The following is a 27,970-nucleotide window of genomic DNA, read 5'->3' on the forward strand; positions in this document are numbered from 1 at the left end:
GCAAACAGGTGCAGGGGGGGAGAGAGGCCTGGTGTGGACTGTGAAACACACTGGTGGTATTCATGCCAGGCATAGGTGGAACACTTTCAGAGCTACGGGCCTCGATTCAGGAATTTCCTAATAGAATCATTCAGGCATGTGAGGGCCTGCTGTATTAATAGGCCCATTGCAATGCGCTCCTGTCCTTATTTACCATGTAACTGCCCCTTTTCTGCCCCAAGAGTCTTTGTCCCCACTTCTCATCTCCTGCAGTGTATTTCACAACCATGCGTAACTCACTGGAACTTGATACTGGAGGAATGTTAAAAAATGCTGCACGAGATATTAGCCAGTTACTATGTTTTCTGTTTTGATGTTTAAACAGCATCCTGCCTGACCTGCCCGTATGTGCAGTGCTTACAATAAAATCTGGAAAAAAATATGATGTACTATAAGGGAATTTTAATTGGAAATAACTGTTTGCAATGCTTCCAACAAAATGAAAGGCTAAAGGAGCTTGGTTGGCGAGTTTGACTCCCTTTTACAGGCCCCTATCACAATGAGTATAGAGATACGTATGAGGAACCAGCGTTGGTCAAATAGTAAAACACACACAGAAAGGAAGGGCGTTATCTGCAATTTATTCTGTACAATACTATTTTAAGGCACAGGTTTAAGCAGCGAAACAAACAGAACAGTAGGAAATTCTTTGGTTGAAAAGATCAATATCTGCTGTGATAGACAATAGTTCCTTTATCCTATATGTACAAATATCCCTCCTGTACAAACTCTCTGTACAAACGCAGCATCGCCTCCAATACAGAGATTATTTTACAACTTTTAACCACTTTCATCTGGAATGAACTCGGCGTAACACCACACAACAACATAAAAAGGAAAAGCGTTTTTAAAACACAAGATCACAGTAACAAATATTTGATGAATAGTTGAAAGAGCATGTGTTACTTTTTCAGACATTCTTGCAATGTTATCCACTTTCCAACCCTGCCATTTTAAGTTCATTGGTGTGAGGAAGGAGTCAAGATGGCAGGGTTAGCAATGTCTGGAGAGCACGTAAAAATAAAAAAGACTAACAAGACAACAAAAAAACAATTAACCAATAGGTTAGAAATCTTTAAAACCATTAAAAATGTCATGCTCTCTAATGCATTGTGGGGACACCAACAGGATCATACAATATGCATGGATACTGTTAGTCTAAAACAAGTCGAATAATATTTTAAATAGAAACATTTAGCACATCATTAAAAACAAAGTAACTGTACTAATTTACAAATGACAAGTAGTTTTCACGCCTGCCTTTTTCTACTGAACTAATACCAGCCCCGGCCATCCCTCCCCCCACGTCTATTTTGTTTGATGAACCAAAAGAAATTTTACAAGCATATCACAAAGAAAAAAAAAATACTGGTTTAAGGCATAACTTTAAGCAAAGTGAAGAAGCATTTTGTTATCCGGAAGACAGGTAACATTTAGAGAGACGGGCAAGCGTTGAAAATGAGTGATGCATTTGGGTAACTCACTTCCTCTGTCTCTGATCTGCAAGTCTGGAAGCAATCTATTGCAAGAACAGAAAAGTCCTAACATATAACATGTTACAGATGCCTGGAAGCATCTTTATGACATGATCTACCAGCTGTGAGGGCCATTGATTATTAGATTATACGGAAGTTTGCCCATCTTGAGTTAAATACATCAAGCAAACCAACAAACAAACAGACAAAAATAAATATTTACACAGTAGAAAAAAGTGCCTCGATACATCTTATTTTGTGAGAAGAAACTATTACTTTTCAGACTAATTTACTGCAATCTTTTTAGAGTGGGCTTAGTTTGGAGTTGGTGATCAATATGGCTGATTTCTATGGATACCAAAGCGTCCCTAAACAGGTGACATTTGGCATGTAGGGTCTGTTCATTGTCATTACCCAGTGGCTGTGCTGTTAGAAGCAGATTCATCGCTACTTCAAACACATTTTGTGTGTGACTTAAAGAGGTATGGATATCAAACACTGTTACTTTTTTTGTCATGTTTGCAAAATCGGTTGGTTTTGGTGCCAATTGTGATTGTTCAAACAGGAAAAATAGTGATCATCTTCTTGTTTGGAATGTAAGCACATACAGCATGACATTGAACACACACAATAAATGGGAAAGCCTCCAATTACCACCCAGGACTGAACATGAAAAAAAAAAATCACTGTTATGAAACCATTTGCCCTTTAGAAGTGTCGTCAATAGCCCTGGGGAATACAAGCTTCCCAAAGATAGCTCCTTCACCTCAATTACACTTCTCACATTTGAAATAGAGCACACCTAAGACCGACAGTCATCTGATTAGCCTTTGCTTCATTGCTCTTAAAGAGGGGCTCCCTTATAAATGATATGTTCTATTATGAAATGTTTTTAATCACAGTTGCTTCCTAATATTTTGTGTAAAAGTGAAATATGTAAATTAAATGACGATGGTCAAACCCTCTTGCTACCTTTTCATTGTTCTTTGGTAAATTCTGTACTGTGAATAAAGTTTGAGGATCTAAAAATTGATTCTCCCCAAATAAACATTTTCTTTTTGTATAGAAATTACACAATTCAAAGGTAAACAGTGGCAGAACAATCACCACTTAGTTTTTCTTTTCTTTTTTTTCTTCAAAATCATTAAAACGAAAGGTCACGAGAAATGGCACATTTCATCTAGGGAATTCAACTTTAAACTGGGTTTTTGAACAGTAATAAAGTCAGGCAGCAATGTGGAACCCACGATTTGGTATTTACAGCAGACGATTCCTGTTTAGACAAAAAAAAATAATAATAATTTACAGAAACACCTACATCACACCAAGAAATTTCTATAACTAGTATCATTGATCCTGCTCTGCCTATGATTGTCAATATGCCAATCTAGTGTTGCGTTAAAGCAGGGGTGCACAGTTCCAGTCCTCGAGATCTGAGGTCTTCTGGTCTTTGTCCTTTACCCTAAATTACTTAACTAAGTAAATCCAAATGTGTTTCTTAAGTGCCTTAGTCTGAGGGATGTGATTGGTTTTCCAAATCCATACCATTTGTGACAACAATAATGCGATTCATTCAGGGTTAAGTTCAAAACTTCAGATTGTTTTTTTTTTGCATTCCATATAATCACATCAAGTTATAAATTCTATGGGGGATCATAGTGAACCTTGTGATTTAAAACATTCAGTATCTTTCTTAACATTTTCTTCTGATGTTGACATATTCTATATCCTTTGATGTTGACATATTCTATATCCCTCTATATAAAAACATAGACGTGTTTAATGGCAACAGTTTCCATTCACATGCACACAATCATTCCATGAACTGTAACGAATCACCAGTATTGTTCCATGGATCACATGTGCTTTCTGACCCTTGAACAAATTACAGCTCACATAGCAGCGACTGAGAAAAAGTAAAAAATAAAACACTTAGGATTTAAGACTTTTTTTGAAGGTAACAAAAAACAAAAAGTGAACCAACCTATTCTCCTGATTGTCAAAAACATCCGCCTTAAGGGTGCTACACACCAGATGCAATGTGACAAAACGAATAGAACCTATACTTTTGAGAAGTATCTTTCACACCACAGGCGACGCAGGGGCGACCCCAGGGTGACACTAGAGCCATACGAATCCTATTTTTTGTGATTTGTCGTGCAACAACTAGGGCATTGAGCAATCAGAGAACAGCTTCAATGCACATGATCCAGCAGGGTGAAGCAGTATCCATTATGACAAATATAATCTCAATTATAAAGATACAGATTTGAAAGGTAATATATGGGAGTCCAATATGTCTTGATCATAGTTTTGTTGATCTGGCAGTTTTCCAATCTGTCGCATCGCCTCTGTGTCGCTTCTGGTTTGTAAGATCATGTCGCTGTGAAAGTATCTTGTCGCCCAATGAAAAATCGCATCACATCTGGTGTGTGGTGGCCTTTATTCTTCCGGTACAGTCCACAGTCCCTTTCAAATAAACACAGCCGGTTTCTCAAACTCCCATCTCAACTTAAAAGACTACTCCTGTCACTGGTCCTTCTGTCAACTTTACAAAAACTCTCAATCCCATCTTCTCATCATTCATTTTCCTTTACTCATCTTTTCATCCTGCTATTCCAAAATCCTTCCTCATCTTTTCTAGAAAACCTTGAAAGTTCTTCAGGCCAAACATTCCCCTCAAGTCTTCTCAATCAAAGGTTACTGCCGCTTCCTAGATGAGTATTTCCACCACGTCTGTATCAGGAAGCTCCTGCTTGTGTCCCAGGCTGCTTCCCACAGATCTGCTGTCTGATAATTTCACATAAGCTGGAGGGGTCTCTGTAGAAAAACAACAATCACAACAACAACAACAACAATTATAAATCAGATGAAAAATCAACTAATCACCGCTGTCAAGATTCGGGTACATGTGCCGGTTTACAGATGTGTCATCCCATTCATGGAACAGACAGTTTGAGCAGCTCAGCTTCGCTTTGCGGTCCTCTCACCCAAACTTATAAAACAGTTACCAAGGAAACAATAAGCAAGATACATCATAAAAGTGTAATACTCTGCTCTCCCCGATAAAGTATCTAGTAGAAAGTTGAGTTAAAAAGGGACATAGCAAACAGGAAGGGGAGAAACAGATAGAACTGATACTTGTATGGTTTTCAGTTGCTGGTCTCAGATTTGTATTTGTTTGTAGCTGCTTTCCTTTCCACACATTACAGTAGTGTCTGGATGTCTAAACATTTGCCAGCTTGAGTTTTCTATCCCCAGAACATGACTGGCAACCAATAGACCTCAACTTTTTTCCCATAAATGTCCTTGTGTTATTAAGCAGCATGTTCCCAGTTATGTTGTACTGTGATTATTAAAATCAGGGGCGGAAGGGTAATTATTTTGGTACTATGAATTTTAGCTGTTTTCTTTTCGTTATTATAACGATGTATTTGTTTGGAGGGAATAATTGCATTACGTTTGAGGAGGTAACTTAACGTTATTTAAACTGTCAATTGAAAATCGTTCCCATCTGTAAATGTTACTTATTTGTATTATTTTCCTTTTTCCGTTTGCTTATTTATTTTCTTCCTTTCTATACACCTGCCAATGAAAATGAGCTCATAGCTAAATCTGGATGCAATACATCTCACGACATGCCATAAATGTTAAATTCTATGTTGTCCCTGTCGAACAAAAAAAATAAAAGGCAAGGTACTGACCTTGCTTGTCTGTGCCTGTCTTGGTCAGAGGATTCCGGAGGATGGGACTGCTGCTGGGTGGGGTGCTGAGTCTGGTCCTGCCTGCGGTGGCTGTGGTCCTCAGCAGCTCGGGGCTCTTGTCTGTCTGGGTGCTGTTATCCTTGCTACCCGTCTTCACGTGACCGAAGATCACCGGGGTTGGGGGTGGAGAGGAAGGGTCTGTGGCAGAGGGTAGCTGGAACGACGGCAGCAGATGTTCCAGATTCTCTTTACCCAGGAGCACACCTAACACCCACAAGGCAGGCAGCATTGACAGCCAGGTTAGTGCTACAAGATGATCTGTTCCACTAGCTCAAGCACTGCAATAGCTTTGAGTTAATCGTCACTGGCTCTACATGGGGGCTGTACTGTGTATTTGAAAATCCTGAAATGTCACAACAGGTATGTTACAAGGTACACTGGAATATGGGGTTGGTCGGTTGTGCTTGTGCTGGTGGAATAACTAATCGAGGACTACAAAAGGTAGCACACATTTAATATGGTAGCACAGGTTTAATTGGCAATCCATGACTTTACCCAGACTACAGGACAACAGGAGACATGAAAAGTAGCTTTGTTTCTGGAGCATTTATGCTGTTTTGGAGCCAATAACAAGCATTTTAATGACAAGGAAAATATGGGGATGCTGCCTTTGCAGAACCTGGTTCGCTAAACACTCACCAAGGCTGCCTTTCCAGGTTCGGTCTTCCCTCTTCACCTCCGACACCTGGTTGTTTGTCTGGGAGGTCTGGCGCAAGTGTAGGCCACTGGCAGCAGAGATGGAGGGCACAGACCTGGTGGGGCGAAGCGGGAGCGTGTCGCTCTTTCCCGGCTCCTTCCTGGAGCGCTGCTGCAACACCTTGATCATGGCGTCCTTCTCGATGATCTGGGCATGCAGGTTCTTTATTCTGGTGGAACACAATACAAGGAAACGGTAAGGCTTTAGTTTAAGGATAGCGAACAATCAATAATGCATATATGAATGTGTTATACAGGACGACATAAGAAATATTAGACAGGTTATTATTATTATTATTATTTATTTCTTAGCAGACGCCCTTATCCAGGGCGACTTACAATCGTAAGCAAAGGTTATAATAAAAATGGTTGTCTGGTTTTTAAAGCTCTACATCGTAACATGTAACTAAGGCATTTTTTAGGAAACCTTACAATATTACTTTATAACACGACATGAAGCTTAACAGTGTGAAGTAATTCATTAAAAGGCAATCGTAATAAACTGTTATTCCTTGTTATTAATCATAAAACCATAAATAACACATGTATAGATGTTTTAGAAATGTACCCTTAAAACTAAGGTTTGACCAGTAAATCCATATCTCTACATATCTGAATTTGAGTATTGTTTTGAATTTTTCATTAAAAAAAGGGTCAGTTTCCTTAAGTCTCTGTTAAGTCATTGTTAAAAAAAGGTCAAACATATACTTGCATACGGTAAAGGAAAAGTAATTTTAAAACTGGTATCAATGGAGTAAAAGGTTAGAGAATCCCATGGCTGTAGACCTCTGGCTTTGGGTGGCAGATACTGCATTGTGTTTTTCAAAATGAATCTTTAGTAGCCGTGCTGAGGAGGTACCTGTGCTCCATTTCCTGGCACTGGTGGTTGGCCTGGGTGATCTCCTCCTCCTCCTGCCAGATTCGTGCCTCCAGAGAGCTGTCACTGTAGCTGCCATTGCGGGAGTGGTTGATTAGGGTTGTGTCCCTGCAGAACGAGACAGACCCATTTACACGTCCTCAGCATTGCACAGGCAAGTATCTTAAGACATGGCTTTACAGCACAACACTAAAACCAACAGAATGCTGAGTAAACCCTGGGGAAACAGAATCTTTTGAAATACGGAGTTCTGTGCAGTTATAGCGACCTGCTGTAAAACTTGGTTTTTAAGTGACATATAGAAATACCATTTGGTTCTAAAGTAATCAACCACATCTTAAAAGGAGAGTGGACGTTCATCTTCTTAGATTGATTCTCAAATTAGGTTTACTTTTAGCATTTCTTATTTTATTATTCGATTTTACAACATATTGACATTTTGGGGGCATTTGGATAGCAGACAGGAAACTACATCTGACAGACTGACATGAATATCTTCAAAACAACAGTTGCCACGGTGACAGTTTCAAGGTATTTCTCGGCTTGCTGGATTCCCGCATCAGCACACAAATGACAATATAAAAAGAATTGCAGATTTAATTAGTTTAATTGCCTTTGGGATCAAATTCCAGGAGAAAGATTGATTTAGGATATCTCGCCTCATATCGTTTCAGTGACCCCCACTGCTCCAGCACAGAGTGAGTCCAGGTGGACACTTCCCAGGATAAGCCCTTGCCTTCAGGGTTCAGTGACTTGGTAACATATGTTCCTTAGGTTTAAAAGAGGCAATTGGCTTGAACTAAGGTTGCACCATTGATATCCAATCCTCCTAAACCTTAAGTCGATGGCAATTTGAACGGACAATTTAGCATTATTTTTATTATTTATTCATATGGTAAAATGTTACCCACACAATGTCGTACCTCTGTGCTGCCGCGGTGGCGGCTGCATCCATGGCAAAGTGCCTCATGGCGCTCTCCTCCAGGTACTTCTGCTCCCACTTGGTCATGTCGGCCTCAAGAGCCAGGATGCGTTCCTCCTTCTCCCGCAGCAGCTCCATCAGAGTTGGGCCGTTGTACTCTGAGGGGGAGGGGGTCTGAGACCCACCCTGCCGCTGCAGGAATTATACAGAGTTATAAACATGGTACTGGAGGAAAGGGGGTGGGTATATCATTATTAGTTTCAATTCTCTCCCTAGTTAGCTGGTTCTTTCTCTCTCACGCACACTTTCATTTACCATATCACCGTTTTATCCCCCCATACTGGATAAAGTAATTTTCCCTTGCCCAGTTAAATTATACAGAACTTATTTAACACACCCTAAGTATCTGTTTGGTTCCTGGTTTCAGATTATATTAATCTATGATCTTTCAATGGTTGTCTCCACCTGCCTTTCATAGTAAAGCATACAATTAAGCCTTTTAGAGCCAGCTAAGAGAAAAAATGAATAAAACCTGACTTTGGATCAACAGAATCTCCCAGAATGACATTTTAAAAACGACAATGTTAAAATGCACACCCTTCCCTGGATTTATTGGAATTAATGGATACCCTGGTGCTGCACCAAGCCAAAGTGCAGGCGAGTACCTGCTGCACGCGGAGAGACTCCAGCTCTCTCTCCAGACGAGTGCGCAGCCTCTTCTCAAGCTGCTCGCGCTTCTCACAGGCGGCCTGGAGCTGAGACAAGGCCTGCTGCAGCTTCTCCACCTTCTCCACGTACACCTGCTTTTTCCGGAGCTGAGAGTACATTGCACATTAATGTAGTCATTTAGTTTTACCATTTACCAGATTTGTCAGCCATTACAGTGAACATATAAAATCATGAAAAGAGATCTACAACAATATACAAATAAAAGGCCCTCACGAACATTACTGGGCTAGGGGTGATAGTCTGAATAGACCACATGAAAATGGATGAATATAGACAACCAATCCCTGCATTCTAGAGACTCTTAAGGGCGAGTATAAAAAAAGCTGCTCACAAACTCACACGCTGCAGTGAGTTCTTAGTGTTACTTTGTGTTCTCATTTTAGAATGAGAGCGAACCAAATGCAAAATAAGTTTTTATTTTATTTTTTCTGAAGTTTTTATTTATTTTTTTAGTGTAAATTTACAGTTATGGACAAAAGTTTTGCATCACCTACAATTTTAGGATTGAGACGTAATAATAATTAAAAACCTATATGAACATAATTTAGATATTTTATTTAACATCATGTAATCAAATAAAACTACAAAATGATATAGCAAAAGTCTACCAGTAGCCATAACAGTAGTACAGTATTTCAAGTTAGATTTTGGAATGTCAGATTTTTAAATTTTTGTCAGTTTTTCGTTAAGTAGATGGAAAACTACAAAGCGGTATGTAATTCAATGTGTTAACGTAACATTATTCAGCAGGTTTTATGAAGCAAAATGTGCTAATTCTATAAGGTGATGCATAACTTTTGGCCATAGCTGTATTATACTATATGCCTTTTTGAACCTACCAGTATCGAGCAAAACAGTGTTAAGATTGTCAAGACAAGCAGCATATAGATTAGACAACTATAACCCCACACGGAGTGTACTTTAACTGAGATAGGGGGCATGCCATTCCCCTCACTGTCCTGCGTTATGTGAAGCCTCTGAAAACACTGCCTTACTCAGTAGTGCTGTCGGGGACTGTTACAATAATACACATCTGATGCAATGGGATAGGAATGGCAGCTTCAGCCCAGACCAGCAGACACCCACACAGCTAGATACCCGATTTAAAATCATTTAGCGGGCTTTTCGGGTAGAGGACATTTTCCCAAATTCAAATTATATATCGATTGATAATTTATGTTTTTAGTTGCATGCATTGAGTTTTAATAGACTTGGATCATGTAAAGGCCAGGATTACCTGGGCAAACAAATAGGGGCTAGTATGATACAGAACAACTATTTATTTATTTGTTTTAATTATTCAGTGTTAGCCTCAGCTGTGTTAAGGGTCAATCTTGGCACAGACCAAATAACTATGTTAAAGAAAAGTGCCAGGTGTGATGAATGAGCGATAGACCATAACGAATCAGTAAATTTAGTAGGTAGTCGGAGAGCAGTGTCCAGATGTTGTGCAATGCATTGCATTATATTCAATTGTACTGGTTTGTGTTTACCTCCTCCTCCAGCTTGACCACCTTGGCCTGGGCATTGTTCAGGGCCTGGTCCAGGATCTGGATGTGCCGACGCTGGTTGTCGTTGGCTGAGTGCAGGGCGGCCACTTCTATCTCTAGCTTCTCTTTCTCCTTCACGCTCTCCCTTCCTGACAGAGAAAGAAACAGAGGAAGGCCTCAGTCACTGTAATAGTTCACAGATGGCAGGGCAGAGGGCCAGATTACCTCAGGCAGTAAAAAATGCCAAATGAGCAAAGGCACTTTTTTTATTGTTAAACTGAAGAACTGCTTTTGGGAGTAAACTTCCTGAATTAAAAAAACACTGTAACAGAGTCCCCGAAAAGAAGGCATGCAGTGTTGAGCTGCCGGATTGTTGAAGTTTGGCTAACTTTAATATTTCTCTAAACAAACCTTGGCTCTAACATGTTTTTACTGTATGTTTAGCAGGCAAACCTTGCACTCTTGTTTACAAAGGAGCACTACACTTGCCAGTGCTGTGACCAGAATACAGTGGCTTCGGTGGCGGGAACTCAGAGGATGTCACTCACGCTCACACCCACTCTTTTTCACAATTAACAACCACTATGCAGACAGGGCCGCTGGTTTTATGTCTTGCATACATTTACGTTTTTGTTTCTCGGCGCACGCCTACACACTCTACATACTGTACCGCACATCTGGAAGCCATGCCTTCAGGAGCAATCTTCCTTTCCTCATTAATACAGCCCCCAAATCAGAGCACCTATTATCTCTAAAGCTCAGTATATCACAATCCAAGAACACTCTGAACTCTTGACAGCTCTCGCCAGAAGCAAAGCAGGGTTGGGTCTGGTCAGAGCATGGATGGGAGACTTCCAAGGTACAACCAGGGCCGTAGTGTATGAATCGATGTTGGTCGCTCCGAAGGGGTACTGTTAGGGGGCACTGTCCTGTTTTAGGATCGGTTAAGACGTTGGTGAAGAACAAAAAAATGTTTTAAATGTTTTTTTTCTTTTTTTATAAATTTTTGAGGAAACAGAAACTATAACATTTATGTATAATCCCAACTCCTAACACACACATTGATTTCCTGTTAAAATGTACAATTGCTCTTGAGTAAAATATTCCAAATCTTTTTATATTTTTCATTTGACCCTGCCAACGACAATCTTCACATGACAGCGCTAGGTATATATTTTTGTCACACAGATTTTTCGAAAGGCATTTCAATTCTCGGCCCGCTAATTATTGCCTCTGGTTAGCAGAGAATATCCAGTCCCTTTCACAAGGGACCTCTTCCCTTTACTGGTGTTTTTGTGTATATAAACCATGTACAGAATAAGCCAATTTTCTATTCAACCACTTAACCCGACGTTGAATGCGGTGTCGACACTGGATGGCTGCGAGTTCCCCTTGTCTTTGAATAGGTAAGAATCTCTGCATGTTGTTCTGTGCAACACGTAGCTTTCATCTAGAGCCATGAGTGCGGGTTTCCCAATTCTGTGTATTTCATTTGGACAGGGGCAGCTCACAGGCGCTGCACCTCTCAGATTCCTGCCCGGATTCCCAAGCACATAGATGGGAGGCCTCACTTCCAAAAGAAGAAACTGCTGACATTTTCATTTCACTGCCCGCATGCCGCTTTGTTCTATAAATTCAGAATCAGGTTCAAAGAGGGGCCAGCAGACAGCACCAGCCTTGGCAGGTTAACAAAACATGGGCTCCTCTCACAGACATGACAGGCATGCAATGTAACCTAATTTAGATAGGTACAGAGTGGCTGGGTATCTATTAACATTCTGACATCATGGGTTGTTTTCCATGCAGATTACCCGGGTATGCCAAATGGTGACAAATCTCACGCATTGATGGGGTTTGGCATTGTTCAACCAGCACAAGAATTTCACTGTTGCCATTCCGGAGAAACTTCTCTTGAAGTGAAGATCTTGAAGTGCTCTTCACCCAAACTTGAACGTATTTTATAACTTCAGAGAATTCCTCTCCTTGGGCAATTTGTGAGCGTCATCCCTAAAAACATACTAACTTAGTCACGTCCTTAGTTATATTACGTTAAAGTTCTGGCTCCTTCCCAAACAGATGGATAGATATTCTTCTAAAACGAACACACCACACTGTATTATGCATTTCTCTGTATTTAAAGTAGTATGGATTTTCTTGTTGTTACTGCATCTTGTAAAGCGCTTTGTGATGGTGGTTCACTATGAAAGGTGCTACATAAAATAAAGATTGATTGTAGCTCTTCAACCAGTTAGGCCTAATTTGCAAACCACGTTTAATATTAAATGTTGTCATATAATTCTATATCAATTCTAAATTAACTTTAATAAAATTACTCTGTGTTTAAAAACCTTAACGCTAAAATCATTACATGAGAACTATTTATAAAAAATCAGATCTATTTTTGAAGTCTGTTTACCATCTGGCTTCTGTATTAAAAAGAAGATTAGTTCCCTTGAAACACATGTCTTCTCAGCCTGGGGTGTCCTAATATAAATGTTCAGCACATGGATCTCTATGCAATGTAATGGGTAGGTGCTGCCTCTGCTTGTGGCAGGCAGTGCCTGATTCATGGAAATGTGCTGGAAGAGAATGAGCCTGCTGCTATTTTAACTTATCCGGTATCTACAGGGGAAAATTAACTGAGAGCAGCCAAATTGCTATTAATAATATAAAGCTCTTCAGGGGCATTCAGTGCAAAGACCAGCTGCATATTCAGCATAGACAGATTTATTATTATTATTATTATTATTATTATTATTATTAATAATGATATTAAATTAATTAACACAATTGAAGCTATTTTAACAGGACGGGTCCACTTAGATACAAACTCTTCTTGTCACGTTTGGCTGAGTGTCCCACTTCATAGGGGCAGTGCTGTGAAATTGAACATCTGTTTGAGATTTAGCCAGGGTAGAGGGGGATAACATATTGCCATTATTACCATTGGACTGTCTGCAATCTGATTTGGAAATGTCATACTTTGCTTTGCTAGAGTTGGTATTATGGTCATTTATTACACGCTTAGCCTGTCGTTACACCACACAAGCATGCATTACGTCTGATATATACTGTAAATAAAACATTGCATTTCATAACACTTTATATTAAATGTTCCTCGGGCTTTGAATGGCATCCTACAGTTTCCAGGGTTTATATGAGATTCTAGCACAGTCTCTTAGCACCTAGGCTCTGCCAGTTACACATTTTAAATAGGCATAGCTTATTATTATAGTAGCAGTAAGTGCTGTTCTCTATGAATAAAATATAGCACATCACTTACTGAGAATTTAGATATCACAGGTTCTTTTTTCAGGTCTCAGGTGGAATGAAAGCTTGTCTCGTTTGCAGTACTGGAACCCTAATTCTCACTCTAGCATGTGTCAATGCAACAGCTTCTGCTTCTGCTCTGTCCACATCATAAATCTCAAAATCGAAATGATCTGAAACTGTTGTTGCAACATCTCTGCTATAAGAAGCAAGTCCCTGCCCAGGGGTGTTTTTATGGCCTCTTCACATTTGTTTTCTGTGGGCTTTTTTAGGTTTCTTTCAAAGCAAATATACTCTAGAGTCCCTCCTTTCAGGGTCACTGTAATCAAACCAAACTGAGTTCAACCGTTGTTGTGGATCTCAAGAAATGTGGTGCGAATTTCTCTCAAAACCAAACAGCCATTGCTTATGCTATTAATGTTAGTTCTTTCTATTTATGATTGAAGGAAATCAACCAGTAATCTATCTGTAGGCTCCACAAGGTACACACGGAATGGGCTTTTTTCACTGCAGATGGGAGTTATGCTGTATTCAGTACTCCCACATACAGAGTCACTACAACTGTTTTTATCAACCCTTTGATACCAGGCGGTTACACTGTGCCCCACAAGCTTCCAAACATACGCAACAGCCATGATAATCCAGAGCCAAAGAGATATGTGTTACTTACAAGGACCCAAGGGCCACTGTGGGAACATCCATATTCCCACACGGATCCCAGGGTAACATAATTGATTTGGACTTAATCTGTTTTCTGTGTTTTTAAGTACGTCCTTGAACCAAAGCAAAAGCAAAAACTGGCCAGCTGAAGTTAAACAGTAATAACAAACATGTGTTACAACTGCTCCTGGTAAACTGCAAAATAGTTACGCAATTTATGACCATTTATACACATACAGTTCCACATGCTGTGGAACTGCATTAAGCAGTGACCCCGAGTTCGAGTCACTCACACCAGGTTAGGACATCGATCACTTCTGATGAAGGTCTTTCCTCATTATTATCACCCATATCGCTAATAGACGGCACACACAGGAATGACAGCAGGGTGAGGACACTGCTGACGTGATGGCTCACCTACCACAGGTGCTGCTAGCTTGCTTTATAAATGTGAAAATGTGAATTGTCTCTGCTGTACTGCGAAATATAATATCGTCCATAAATGTGTAATGCATTTAGGCAACTGGCTGTTTTGGATACCTAAGAATCTCATATTTATGAAAATAACCTTTTTATGAAAATATGTCACGTTCATCAGCGGTAATAGACAACCAACATAATCCTCAGGACAGGCTTCTCTGACCTACACACCAATAGTGTTTTCACCCTCATGAACACAGATGTAATTTAGCTCTGCCAAGTAAGTGCTTCAAAGTCAAAGGCTTTTTAAATTTAGGTAATCTAATCTTATCATGTATTTTCACTAATCCTGCCTAAACAAAAGTAATGATTTCATGCTATTTCAGATCTTCTGAAAATCTTTTTTTTCAGTCAGCCGGTAAACTCATAGTACTAAAAACTCAAATCAACAGAGAACGCGGGTACTGTAGTAGAACCTGCAAGAAAGCCTAATAAATTCATATGTGGTTCGTTGTCCCAAGACATGGATCTTGAGGAGCTGAATACTCACTCTGTGAGAGATAATGCCCCTCTGTTGCCTGATCTTCATTCCCATCAAACTCTCTGCTGGCCAGCTGCCTGTTGGCAGTCTCCAGTCGATCTGCACACAAACAGGAAACAAATTAAAGCCAATGATTCCCACATAAGAGACATGTACTCGAAGTGCTGGAATCAGAACTGCGCTGTTAAAATAATTTTCAAGGAGTCATTTTAAAATAAATGTTCTCAATATAGTACCAGTATCATTGTGCAGATGAACTTAGATTTCTTTTGTCAATGCCTGTCATTATCACAGCCCCTAGACCCAAGGTGTTTCAGATACATGTATAACAATGGTAAACGAAGTAATATGGAAGTAAAATGTCATTTTAAGCTACTTGTGCTTTAACCATAAAGGTCTACACAAACCGGACGCAATGCGATTTGTTGCAGGCAGTGTGAATGGCTTGTATCAAAATTACATCATTGTCGTGGTACGGAGTGTCATACGACACATTCGCTTGTCGCATCGCGTCCGGTGTGTAGAGGCCTTAATTCACGTCACAGACCTCATCCCAAATTTTCACCATCCTATTTTGTTATTGGTCTGTGTAATTACTGTATTTCATATTGAATATTTCCAGTACACACTTGTGAGATGTTTCCTGGTCAACCTGTTAATCTTGTATTATCTTATTAACCCTATGGGATACAGTGATTGATATACTCAATACACAATTACAGTTTTTGTTTTGTGTTCTGGGGATGTATACAAAAAACTCTCTTTATATGGGAACATATGGAATATTCAAAAGCATGATAGCTCATATGAGGCTAGGAGACAGTGTGTCAATGAAAAATATATTTATTGTGTCCAAAACTACTTCAAAGGTCTTCTTCTCAGCTATTTTCAATGTTTCATGCATGAAAGGGTTAAAGCCATGTTTTCGCTTCGCCACGGCACAGTGGGGTGCATGCTGAGAAGCTCCACCTCGGAGGTCCCGGTTGAAATCGTGCAGCCTGCGGATCTCTCCCTCCAGCTTGTTCCTCATGGCTTTGTCCAGCGCCTCTCTCTTGGAGGTGCTCTTCACCAGGTTCTCGTAGGCCTCTGAGATCTTGTGGATCTCACACTCAAACTGCAAAAGAAGAAACCAGGTGATGAGAACCTCTCACTGGACCTGGCTGCATCCACAGCATTGCCATGGCCTGGGTGTGTGTGTGTGTGTGTGGGTGTATCTGTATGTGTGATATTCTAACATTACACTACCAAAGTGTAAGTGCTGTCGTTGGCAAAACATCCAGAACTTCAAAACACTCAATCTAAAAATCTGAATTCAAACTAAAAAGAACAAAAAGTAATTTATAGGGTCAATACGTAAGATTAATTTCTATTTTCTATGCACGAGTGGATTTGTAGCAAAAGCACCATTGACCTACACTTTTAAAATACTTAGCACTTATCTTTTGGAAATATGCAATCATTTTGATTATGATTATTATTTTATACTAGCAAAAAATACATAAATTAAATAAATAAATAAATAAATAAATAAATAAAAGGGACTGTACACCACTTCCATTACCTTCATGCATAGTCAGATTAATGTCAAATGATCCTGTATAAAATGTCAAATGCCAACTCATACCCTAACATTTCAAGATTCCTAACCTAACCTGTTTGACATTATGGGCAATTTTTTTAAGCAAAAAATATTGTAATGTTACAATTTAAGAAACAAACAACTTGAAAGTGCTTGTATTATCTAGTTTTGCAAAATGAACAGGCGTTTTTTTTTTTTTTTTTAAATAAAAACAGAATTCATACAAGAATTTTCAGTCTTTCTTTCTGCTGTGCAGAAGTAATAATTCTAACCTAATAAACCGCCTTAAAAAAAATCTTCCCTTTTTTTTTTTTTTTTTTTTTTTTTTTTAAGAACAAGTTTTGACAAACACAAGTTCAAGTTTCTGACTGCCTCAACATGGTGCTGTGGCCAGGCTGACAGAGAGCAGGCCCACACACTCTTTATCAAAACCTCTTTTGTTTCAGCAGTAAAATGGGGGAGGGAGGGGGGGGGGGGGGGGGCAGACTGGCGATGATGCATCAAGCTCAGGTTTCTGTTCAGACACCAGCAAGCCGCCTGCTTCCTTTCAGAACCCCCTCGACACCACTGACTGCTGTTGGTGCCAATGTGTACACATACACACACACAGACACACACACACAAACTGCACAGGAAACCCATTGGGTATCCACTGGTCTACTGTAATAACCTCAAAGAGCACATGTTATTTAACAGTACAGCCTGATAGTGAACTACAAGAACTACAACACGTCTTACCACACTGTGGGTCTGACCAGGATTAAGATCTTTTCCTGAATAACTCGGTAGCAGTAAATGTAATGTTTCGTGAAAACAACTTAAAAAGCAAAAAACTAAAATTGTATTATAAAAAAAATAATGTGATATCTTGTAACAATTGTAAGTCGCACTGGATAAGGGCGTCTGCTAAGAAATAAATAATAATAATAATAATAATAATAATAATAATAATAATAATAATAATAATAATATCAGATATTACGCCGATTCGTTCTGCAATCCGGATCATTTTGAATACAAACCCTTCTCCTCCATATGTTTGTTTGTCCAAATGGAACAACGGATTGATGCACACTGAGTGAAGACTCTCGTAAGTGCAGAAAAGGTCTGATCTATATTTTTATTCCTTTAAATGCAATGCAATACATTATTTTATATATTTATTTTCCAAATGTGGTAGTCATTTAAAAAAAAGAATATTATTAAGAAAAAAAAAAGAATATATATTTATATCTCTTCCTAACCCACAATGCCACCTTGCTATCCTATTGCATGTGATTTTACCTTGTGCAGCTTAGCGGCTTTCTCGCAGTAGCCCTCCAGTTCCTGCCGTAGACCTCGGTTCTCTTCCGATAGGATCTCAACCATCTGCTGAGCGCGAGCCACGATGGCAAAAGCGTCTCCAGGCAGTTGCTGATTGGCTGGGGTGGCTGGCTGTGGCAGGGGGGGCAGCGGTGAGGGAAGGGGCATGGAGTGGAAGGGCCCAGAAATGGAGGAGCCCTGCGATGACATGGGGCTGTGCTGCTGGAGAGACACGGGCGGATACAGGGGCTGGCATTGCCTAGACGGCAGCAAAACAGCAAGGGCTCATGTTATAGCACAATACAATACAATATACATTTACACACTGCTTTTCATGTTGAGCATCCCATGACGCTGTATAGCAGCGTTAAGATAAAACGTGATGTTAAAAACCAGAATAAAATATTTCCACTGCAATTACAGTAACATCACTTGACTGTGATTTCAAAGTGCAAAAGTATCTTTGGGTACCAAGTTTTTCTTTCTATCTTTAATGCTAATTTAACTTGGCGATAAAAGTGGTGGCTCTACAAAGGCCTCCTATTACAGTACTGTTTATAGAAGTTAAGGTTCTGTTGATTATCAGCTGTCCCATTAGTATTCTGTATATACTATGCAGAGACAGGTTTCTCTATGAATAGGCGGCAACAATATTGCAATAATCATTTTCATATGTGTTCATGTTCCTAAAATGGCACTTCACTGTGCTGATTATGTGCTATCAAAAGCAGATTTTCCAAGTTTCAATGATAAAGCTATCACGTTTTATTTATTTATTTATTTTTTAAATTTAGTCATCGCCAATTTTTTTTACCCCGGTTTTCTCCCCAATTTAGCATGCCCAATTATTATCTGTATCCCCGGCTCACCGCTCGCAACCCCCCCCGCCGACTCGGGAAACGGAGGCTGGAACACGCGTCCTCCGAAACGTGCTCCTGCCAAGCCGTCATTTTTCTCACTGCAGATCCACAGCAATGCCACCAGACCTATAGTGCCGGAGAACAACACAGATCTGGCGGCTCCACTGCAGAACCACAGGTGCCCTATTGGCCACAGGGGTCGCTGATGCGTGGTGAGCCGTGGATTCCCCTGCCGACCTAAGCCCTCCCTACCCGGGCAGCGCTCAGCCAATTGTGCGCCGCCCCCTAGGAACTCCCGGTCACGGTCGGCTGTGACATAGCCTGGATTCGAACCTGCGATCTCCAGGCTATAGGGCACATCCTGTACTCCGCGTGGAGCGCCTTTACTGGATGCGCCACTCTGGAGCCCCCATCACGTTTTATTTTATGGTCCAAGCAACTAAAGTGGAACCGTTGATTTTGAAGTATAAAGTACTGGGTACGCGTAAAACAAATTCAGTACAAGTTATTCAAACAGAGCAATAAGTCAACTCTCAATAGAAAAACTCAAGCAATTGCCGGAACAAATACACTGCAGGTCCATTCCATGAAAATGTAGCATTTATCACATTGAATAAGTCATCAATATCAGATTACTGCCATTTAAAATGATTACACAGGAACACTGCTACAAACAGTGGAGGATACCATCACTATACAGCACCACAGTCCCGCTATCACACAATATAACATGTACCTATCGTCAATATTAGCTACTCATTACATTAAACATGTTAGAAGTGGTGAACTTCTGGATATAAATTGAAAAGTAAACTATGTGACCCACATGGTTCATTTGATATATTTTTAATTTCAACACATGACTGAAAAACAAACCCAAAACAAAACAAGCATTCAAGCCACAGAGTCAAAGGTTTAAAACGCTCCTACCTTGTTGCACAGTACTCTGGAGGGGACTGGTATCTTAGAACAGTTACTTCTGTTCTTGCCGGTTGAAGCATAGGGTACGATTTTGGCAGGCCGAGCATGATCCCAGAGTGCTGATCGCTGTACAAGTGTCCATGTTCTTGAGGCTTGTTCACAGGGGACATCATATGCTTGGCTTTGAACGGATAGTCGGGTGGAGGTCCTCTGGGGTCCCCTCCCTTCCCTATAGCCTGCTGAGCAGGTGGTAACAGTGGAGGACCTCCCCCATTTTTCAACCCCTTTCCAGATGCAGTTGGGGAAGGCAAGCTACTGCTCCCGTTAGGGTGGTGCTTGGCCCCGTTCCTTTCCAGGGACATCTGCATAATCCTCTCGTTGAGGGAACGAACATGACCTTGTTTGAGTTCTTTTAGGGCCTCATCTTTGTGGGGCTGCCCCATGCTGGCTCGGTTGACTGTTGACCTCCCTTCAGTCCTTGCCTTCTCAGTCGAGATGGTGGTGGTGTTGATGGTTGCCCCAGGAACGTAGTATCCTGATCCGATGGATCCTTGCTGTTGCCCCCTGAAGAACTGGGACTGCGCTTTGGCTTCTTCATAGGTGGGCAGATCCTCGTTGTTTTGCTGCGGCTGAGAGACCCGGGTCCCCTGCTTTTCCATGGATGTGTTGTCCACCTGATGCTCTTGGCCCTGGGGTTCTTGGCGGGCCGACTGATGGACCATTTGTGGGTCTTCTTGGAGGATGTTCTCGATGGAAGAAAGGGCACTGGTAGCAGCACTTGTGGATGGTCCAGTGCTCCCTGTGGCTGGATGCTGCTGCTGTTGTTGCGATGGTGATGGCGATAGCCGCTGCTGATGCATCGCAAGCAGGCTCATGTTGTCGCCCTGGTGGCCTCCATACCTCAGGTGTTCTTGCATCAAGCGCTGCAGTACCGTTCCAGAGGCTACGTCCTCAGAACCTCTCATCTCAGTCTCGGGGTGCCTGAGGAGGTTCGGAGGGGGGTGAAGGCTAAAGTGGGGCTCCTCACCTGAGAAGGACAAAATGCACCTTCTGCTTTAGAGTGTGGTAATTTTTACAAATTCTCACAAATCTTTTTCCGAACTTTTATTAGAACGCTGGCCTCTAATAGACCTCTTTTGATCTCATAAGGGAATAATCTGATAAACTGGTCATTTTAAGTAAGGCTTAGTTTAAAGTCTGGAAGTCTGTAGTATTATCATGCCCCTGTAAAGTTGTTGGGAATAGCTGTAGGTGGATTCTGACTCTGAGTTTACCGGATTCTCTTTCTGCTGTGCCGAGGGCCTCTGCTGCTAGTGGGAACAGCTCATGGTTGGTGTAGTCATAGGGGTTGTGTTCGTGGTAATGGTATGCAAACTCATCCAGCACCCTCAGGGGGTTACTGGGCAGGATTTGATAGATCTCCGGAGAACCTGGAGTGATGAAGAACATCAAATATCAGATTATCAATTCTCGTACCTGAAACCTTATCTCACAATACAGATTCTCTACATAACCAAATGGCTGATGATAACATGCGATTTATAGTTGGTATAAATCCAGGTTAATCATTTAAGTGTTGCTTTAAACAAGGCCATTGATCAGCAATTAATTTTATTATACATCATAAAAAAGTAGCACAGGATCTGCACATGTACTGTGATAAGTATTGTGGCTTTCGTATGATGATACTGTAGGTATCACACTGTGATCTTTGTTTACTGTTACTACCAGAAAGCTTGTGTTTTGTTGGTCCAATAAATAAAAAAGCAGGCTATTCTACTGCTGTGCCCTATTTTCTTGTCAACCACTTGCTGCAAGACTCAAGCTAGCAACAATTATGAGAACATTTGTATCCTCCAACAATGGGACCCTGTTACAACAATCAGCTTAGATGCCATTAGAGCAGTGGTACACCTAGGCACACGTGATTACATATCATATCAAATTGTACAGTGACACTCTGCTACAGTATGCTATAGATGGGGGAGTCTGTTGTTCATCTATGGCATTCTGTGTCATGTGTGGTAGAACTGGCTCATTAATCATAACGTTATTTCTTTCCATTGGTTAGTCAACAACATTTAAATTCCTTTAACAAATACAATTTTCTTTTAAACACCAGTTTTAGATTGTGCATTTCAGTAGTTTAGGACAAACCCTGTATATAATTTGAAATGAACAGTATTTATTTGATGATTAGGGAGTATGGTACATGATGAACTTTTGAGTGGAGTATGGTAAGGGATTCAACATTTGGCCTCAAACAAGATCATGGACCCCCTGTAGTTAACCATGGGGTAAGTGAAGAAAGGTGGCTACTGGGGGATGTGAATCGAGTGAACAGAACAGAAAGAGAGGTAAGTGAAAGGCCAATTTATATTTATTACAGCTGGTTGACAGGTGATGTAATGTGTGTGCGTGTGTGTCTGTGTGTAAGTGTAAGTGTGTGTGTGTAAGTGTGTTGGGGGGATGCACGCCTTCCTCCAGAACTGAAGTTTAAAACTTAGGCTACATAAAAAGGGACCAGTTTCCTAAATCTGCTCAATGAAAACTTAATGTAACTCCTGCCTACATCTTACCAAATAGCTTTGACATAAAAAAATAATTTTTAAATTGTGCTGAACACCAAAGTAGGCTATTTCAAATTTCCAAGGGTTAAATTCCTAATCATCAAGTTAATTAGCTGTTTCCTAACAATTATCACCAGACTCTTAACTCCACCCATAAGAAATGGGACAACCCACCTCCACCATGCGTCAGGGTGGTGGGTTGTCACGGCTGTGTGTGCTCAACATTTTAAGGACACAAAGGACACCCTTATAAATGATTACTGTGGTATACCATGGTAAAAGCATAGCACAGAGTAGTAAAGCACAGTAAAATCAAGGTAAGTAAAAAGTTATTGATAATAAAGTGTAGTAAAAGCCATGTTTAACAAACGTGTACACAGCTACACTCTGTATAAATATTTTGAAATATTCAGTGTCACACTAAGTTGACATAAATGTTGCTTGGAAAATGAAAGCAAGACCAGAAGGTTCTAGTCTGCTCTCTAGCTTGAGTGATTATTTCAGATTGTCCAGGGGCAGCTGTCAAGTCAACAGATCTCTTCCTCAGAATAACTCCAGCAGCATTCTCCAGGATCTGTTCACTTGCATTACTGCCCCGCAGAAGATAGCTTTCACACAAAACATTCCACCATTCCGACTTATCTGGAGAAGCAGGAAATGTGGCTCCTTGACCGATAACACAAAGGTCACTGGTTTCTTTAGAATATTATTATTGTTATTAATTATACAGCTTGTATTTATCTTAGCAGAATGCTGCCAGTCAACGGTATTCCCTGATATTCCAGATGCTAATGGAAAATAATTTTTACAGTACATAGTGTCATACACTATGTGCAGGCCCCAAAACAATTTTGCACAAAAAATAAATAAAGAAACCTAACATCTAACTTTAAGTAGGGCATCTGCAACCCCTTCTTTATTCCTAGATGCTACACTGCATGAAATTGCCACCATGTGATTCAGAACCATACGGGATGCAGTTCTGACTGGATGCTGGATGATGCCAAACATGTGCACTAAGGTATTTCGTTGTGCTAGAAACTGAAGAGGACATATTGTGATCACCTCAGGCAAAAAACCAGAGGGAATACTATATAGTCCATTTAAAAATAACAAACATTAATAAAAGAGGCCGAAACTTGAAGACAGCTGCTTGTGCATTTCACAGTGAACATTTACACAACCTGTGTAACTTTAATTCCCTTATATTTTGCCCTGTTTTATATTTTTTTATAGCCTGAGAAGCCACTATCATTCAGAATTTGATTTGTGAACAGTGTTGTGTTTTATCAAATGCAAAATACAAAACTGAAGTATTTAACCAGGAGGAGCAACCTGAGATATACTGCATAATTTTCAAGAGAGTGCATGTTTAAAACAAACTCAATTACGCAGTATCAATAAACTCCAAATTACTCATTTGCATTAATAACACAAAAATACAATGTTAAACTGCTGGGTTTTGCTATTTTCCCTGTGCTTGAGCAGTACTGTAAAGGGGGAGGTGCATAAACTCCACCTGGCCTTCATTCAAAACATTTCACCCCATGGGACGGGGGCTTAGCAAATTGGCAAAGTGATGCTTTTCACCCCTGGGTCACTGGTTCAATTTCACCCAGGTCAGTTGAGAGAAAGTTATTTCCCTCTCTCTAGTGGCTGTAAAAAGGCTTCAGTGAAATGGGTTTTTGTGAGCTGGGCCTGAATGGCACCTTGTGTCGCATTTAGACTACCCCCCACTTACAGAAGAACAGTCGAAACAGAATCAAAGACTCAATGTTAAATATGTTAAACATAGGCCAGTTAACAGATAGTACTGAGGTAACTTGTTGAGACTGGCTTTGTGAATGATATTTGAACTACAAGTGTTTTTTGTTGGTGGGACGTGATTATAATGACTTAATCTACATCAAAGGTAACCACTACGTCGATGTTTTCTGTGTGCCATGTATTTCATCGGTATGTAAAATACGAGTGTGTTTTAATAGTTTTACTTCAGGTATACATTTTAGGGTAAATCACACTATTTTTGTTTGTGTATACTATATTACCTAACACATAAAAGTATCGTGTAACCTCAGTGCAAAACAATGTTGCACTGTAAAAGTAAAGGTTCGCACGATAAAGCACAGATAAGTAAAACTATTGTAAAAACAACAGTAAAGTATGGTAAAAGCTAAATTAATGTGGATTGTTACTGTGGGAATATTAAATTGAAAATATTGCCGACATGCATGATTTAGATTCATATTGAAATAGCTGACTAATAGTAGCGTATTTGTTTGACCACATACACAGGTTTGATCAGCTGCTGCACAATCAGAAAAAAAGAAATATCACAAAGTTTGATAAAACTTAAAATTGACATTTGAGATAGCGGTCCAGCAACTATGCAAATCCAAATAGGACAGCAACTGGCGCTCAGCTGCATTCCACCAGTCCGCACATTGTAATTCGTACAAGCCTGCTAAAAAGACTCTTTGGAAAATGTAGGCGATAGAGTCAGTAGTACATTACACACAGAGTTACAAAATCACCCGTGTTTATAATATAGCAACAACACAGTTCAAGGATGAATACAGTCAACTTATCAAACAGCGCAAGGACTAAGCAGCAGTAGCCAATACAACTTAAAAATAAAACAAAAACATATGCTCTTACTTCAAAAATCTTGGTGTGAAATGTGCAAGTGTTCATATAATTACAACATACACTGAAAGCAGCACATTTACTACCAAACACAACAATTACTACATGGCTAATTAATAGTTTGCTTTGTTTTGCATATCCACATAGAAATACGAAAAATAAAAAATTGTACTAAAGTGAACGGTCAGAATATATTTAAACATATGTAAAAAAAAAAAACCAAAAACTGTTTACCTTGTTTAGTATTTGTTGCAGAAGATTTGTTGCACAAAAATTCAATAGGAAGTCCACGCTTATTTGCCCGCTATCTATCAGAAAATAAATTAGTAAAGGGCAGCCCCAGAAAACGTGCTTGACAACATAACGTTTTTAAAAACAGTCGTAGACAGAGCGCAGAGGACCGGTCCAAGTCACAACAATCGACCCCATTCATTGTGGAATGAGTGGAATGCCAGAGCTTTACCTACTGCTGGAACCGCTAGCGCGCTTAAGTTGCAGGGTCCTAGAGGTGGGCGAGTTCGGGATTACAGTAACATAAAACTGCTCTTCATGGTCATAGTGCGTGCCTAGTTAAAACGCGTAAGAACTGTAGAGCAATTCGATAAATAACAGTAGGTTAAATGATCGTCGCCCTAAAAATGTAGTGATCGGGATTAATATAGAGTAAAAAGCTACAAAGCACGACCATAACACCTTAAACAATACACGAGTTGATCCAGAAAAGAGTGTCCTTATAATAAGATGTAACTTTGTGTTTAGCCTCTAAGTCATTTATGTTTATTATTTAAAACAATACGACTGTAATGTGCCCGTTTATTCAGCCTGCTAGACTCGCCGAATAAGAAACGTGACCTGCAAATTATTTATCTTGAAATTAAATGTAAAAATAAATTGTCGGTAAATATAATACCATAACCATGCTCTAATTTAGATTTAATCCCCAAATAATTTTGACATGTTTTTCTGTTTTCCACTAATTGTGGCTATGAAAAACGGAGCTAGACAAACCAGGTAATATATGATAAAATCCAAGATCCATGACCAAGATGAATATTGGTACAGTAATGCAAAACAAAACAGAATTGACCCTTCTTTTTGACCCACAAATTGATTTTTACAACAAGGTCCAACTAAATGCTTGAGCTATGTAAGACTTGTATTACTTTCAATGCCTATGCATGCTGGACTTGTGTGGGATAAAATGCTGTATAATAGCAAGCAATACAGGAGATTTGTTTGCACAATATTTATCAGTCATTAAAGTGCCAGCATGTTTCCACATCATTCAAGTACCTGTTCTTGACACCCTAATAAGGAAACAAGCGTTTGCAATGCACATTTTACACATTGCTGTTGCGTTTCGGATCTGTAATGTAATTGTATCAGTTGATTCCCGGAGTAACTCTCTTCTCACATTGGGCAAACACCTACACTAACATTATCAAAGAAAGTATCTTACCTAGCTGATCCACATTGAACTGGGTAGCCAAATGGTCAGGAACATCATTATCTGTAATATAAAACATCTAGGATTAGAAGTAAAAACATTTCCTCAGCATACTCTTTGCGGGAGTAGGGTTGTCTAAGGAGATACTGCTATACAACTTTGAATGCTATTTTTTTTTTACATTCATGAATTCATGCCCATTTAACCAGCCCTTGATTGCACCCACCTCTCAGAGTGTTAGAGAAATGATTTATTCCAATGTGAGTTAACCACCTTGCAACGTCATCTGGGATCCAGTTTTCACCAGGATCCATGGCTTTCCTTCTGTAATGGGTGTAATTCAGTGCAGACAGCAGGGACCCGATTCCCAAGATGATTAACAGCAATATGATTAGATTGTTGGCCTGGCCCTAAAACAACAATAGCCAATGTTAGCCAGAAACAGTTTTGAGTCATTCAATATGAAATGATTCCCTGGAGGTTGTCCTTTCAACTAGGATTTGCTTTGATAAATCATAGTAGCTAGGATCAAGAAACACTGGAATAGATCCCTTCACGGTCTTGGTGCTGGCAGTCTGCATGCATGTATCTTAATCCTTCTGGGCAAACAAAAAAAAGGGTGAACAAATCTCTTATGAAAGTTCACCATTTTAAATGCATAGCAGTATTATTTAGCCAAAGCTATGTAATGCATAGGAAAGTACAATTAAACACATATTGCATGCTGAACCGGGCTAAAGCTGCAAGTTCCTGTGTTTTATAGTAATGAGTGGAGTGTTTTCAAAATACATGGCATGTCATTTCAGGCTGATTGAAAGCCTTGGGGAAATATTCCTTTGTTCCTTTGTCAACTAATGTCTACAACATAGGGCCGCATGTAGAGAATTTTTTTAATTTTATTTATTCTTTATTTATTTATTTATTAATTTATTTTTTTCTCCAGTGCGACATTTTCTTTAACTAGAACAAAAAAAAACTGTTCAACTGGTTGGTTACAATATTTCAATATTTCTGCTAATGGTTCTGTTGTCTGTGTGTGATGATGCTACGGTTTCAAACTAACAACTGGACTAAAAGATCAAGGGGTTATTGCTGACAACTTTGGAAAGAACCCCAGGGCTACAACCTGGATACCAGCTCCATATTTCTTAATTAGTTCCTAGTTGTTATCTACAGTACACTGTTGGTCCAAAAAGTTAAAGTGGATTGTTTAAATAAAGTGTAGTGTAAACCATATAGGTAAAACGTTAATATATTTTCATGAAGAAACCAGCTAGTTTTCTACTTTAAGTAACAGTTCATACAATGTGTTTAGTTAATTCACACACTCAGTGTTAGTGCTCAAATAGCAACTTAACTGCTTATTTATAAAATCTTTGACTAGCAACTTTTTGCCCCCAAGTTTGAGTACATTTGTGTGATTTATAGGGTCACATCCTTAAACCCCAAGTCTCTCACTGAGAGAAATGTCTGCTTGTGCCTGTCTTGGCAGAAGAACAATTCTCACAAAAGTGGATTTAAAAAAACGAATCAACAAATAACCCCCCTGTCCCTTCTCAGTGCCTTACCTGAACTTTTTCCTGACGAGCGATCCTGCTGATAAGGTGAGCTCCTTCCTGGACACCCTGGGATTGCAAACAAAGTGCTTTTTAGTTGTTGGAGTGTTTGTGATCCAGGGAGGGTGACGCCGGTATCAAAGGTATGCAGCTGTTGCCCAGACTTGCATGGTTTTGCACATGAAGGCCTTGAAGGGATCTCTCTA

General features: G+C 39.9%; 1 protein-coding gene across 3 annotated transcripts; it reads right to left on the bottom strand.

The window, feature by feature from the left end:
- Positions 1-604: 604 nt before the first annotated feature.
- Positions 605-27,904, bottom strand: LOC117405729 (angiomotin-like protein 1). 3 transcript variants are annotated; one of them, XM_059028441.1, is made up of 15 exons: positions 27,777-27,904; positions 26,482-26,618; positions 26,221-26,271; positions 20,820-20,975; positions 19,555-20,572; positions 17,747-18,023; positions 15,853-15,997; positions 14,893-14,982; positions 9,996-10,141; positions 8,439-8,588; positions 7,763-7,965; positions 6,834-6,959; positions 5,918-6,144; positions 5,219-5,482; positions 605-4,334 (listed from the first exon to the last, which is right to left on the bottom strand). In XM_059028441.1, the coding sequence occupies exons 2-15, from the start codon at positions 26,492-26,494 to the stop codon at positions 4,228-4,230; spliced, it is 2,973 nt and encodes a 990-aa protein (XP_058884424.1). In that variant the 5' UTR covers positions 26,495-26,618; positions 27,777-27,904; the 3' UTR covers positions 605-4,227. The 3 variants fall into 3 exon arrangements, with proteins under 3 accessions (XP_058884424.1, XP_033864950.3, XP_058884423.1); XM_034009059.3 differs by having other exon boundaries at positions 7,775-7,965; positions 26,435-26,618; XM_059028440.1 differs by having other exon boundaries at positions 26,435-26,618.
- Between the last annotated feature and the right edge of the window lie 66 nt (positions 27,905-27,970).

The sequence above is a fragment of the Acipenser ruthenus genome, chromosome 8 (assembly GCF_902713425.1).
Source record: "Acipenser ruthenus chromosome 8, fAciRut3.2 maternal haplotype, whole genome shotgun sequence".
NCBI classification, from domain to species: Eukaryota; Metazoa; Chordata; class Actinopteri; order Acipenseriformes; family Acipenseridae; genus Acipenser; species Acipenser ruthenus.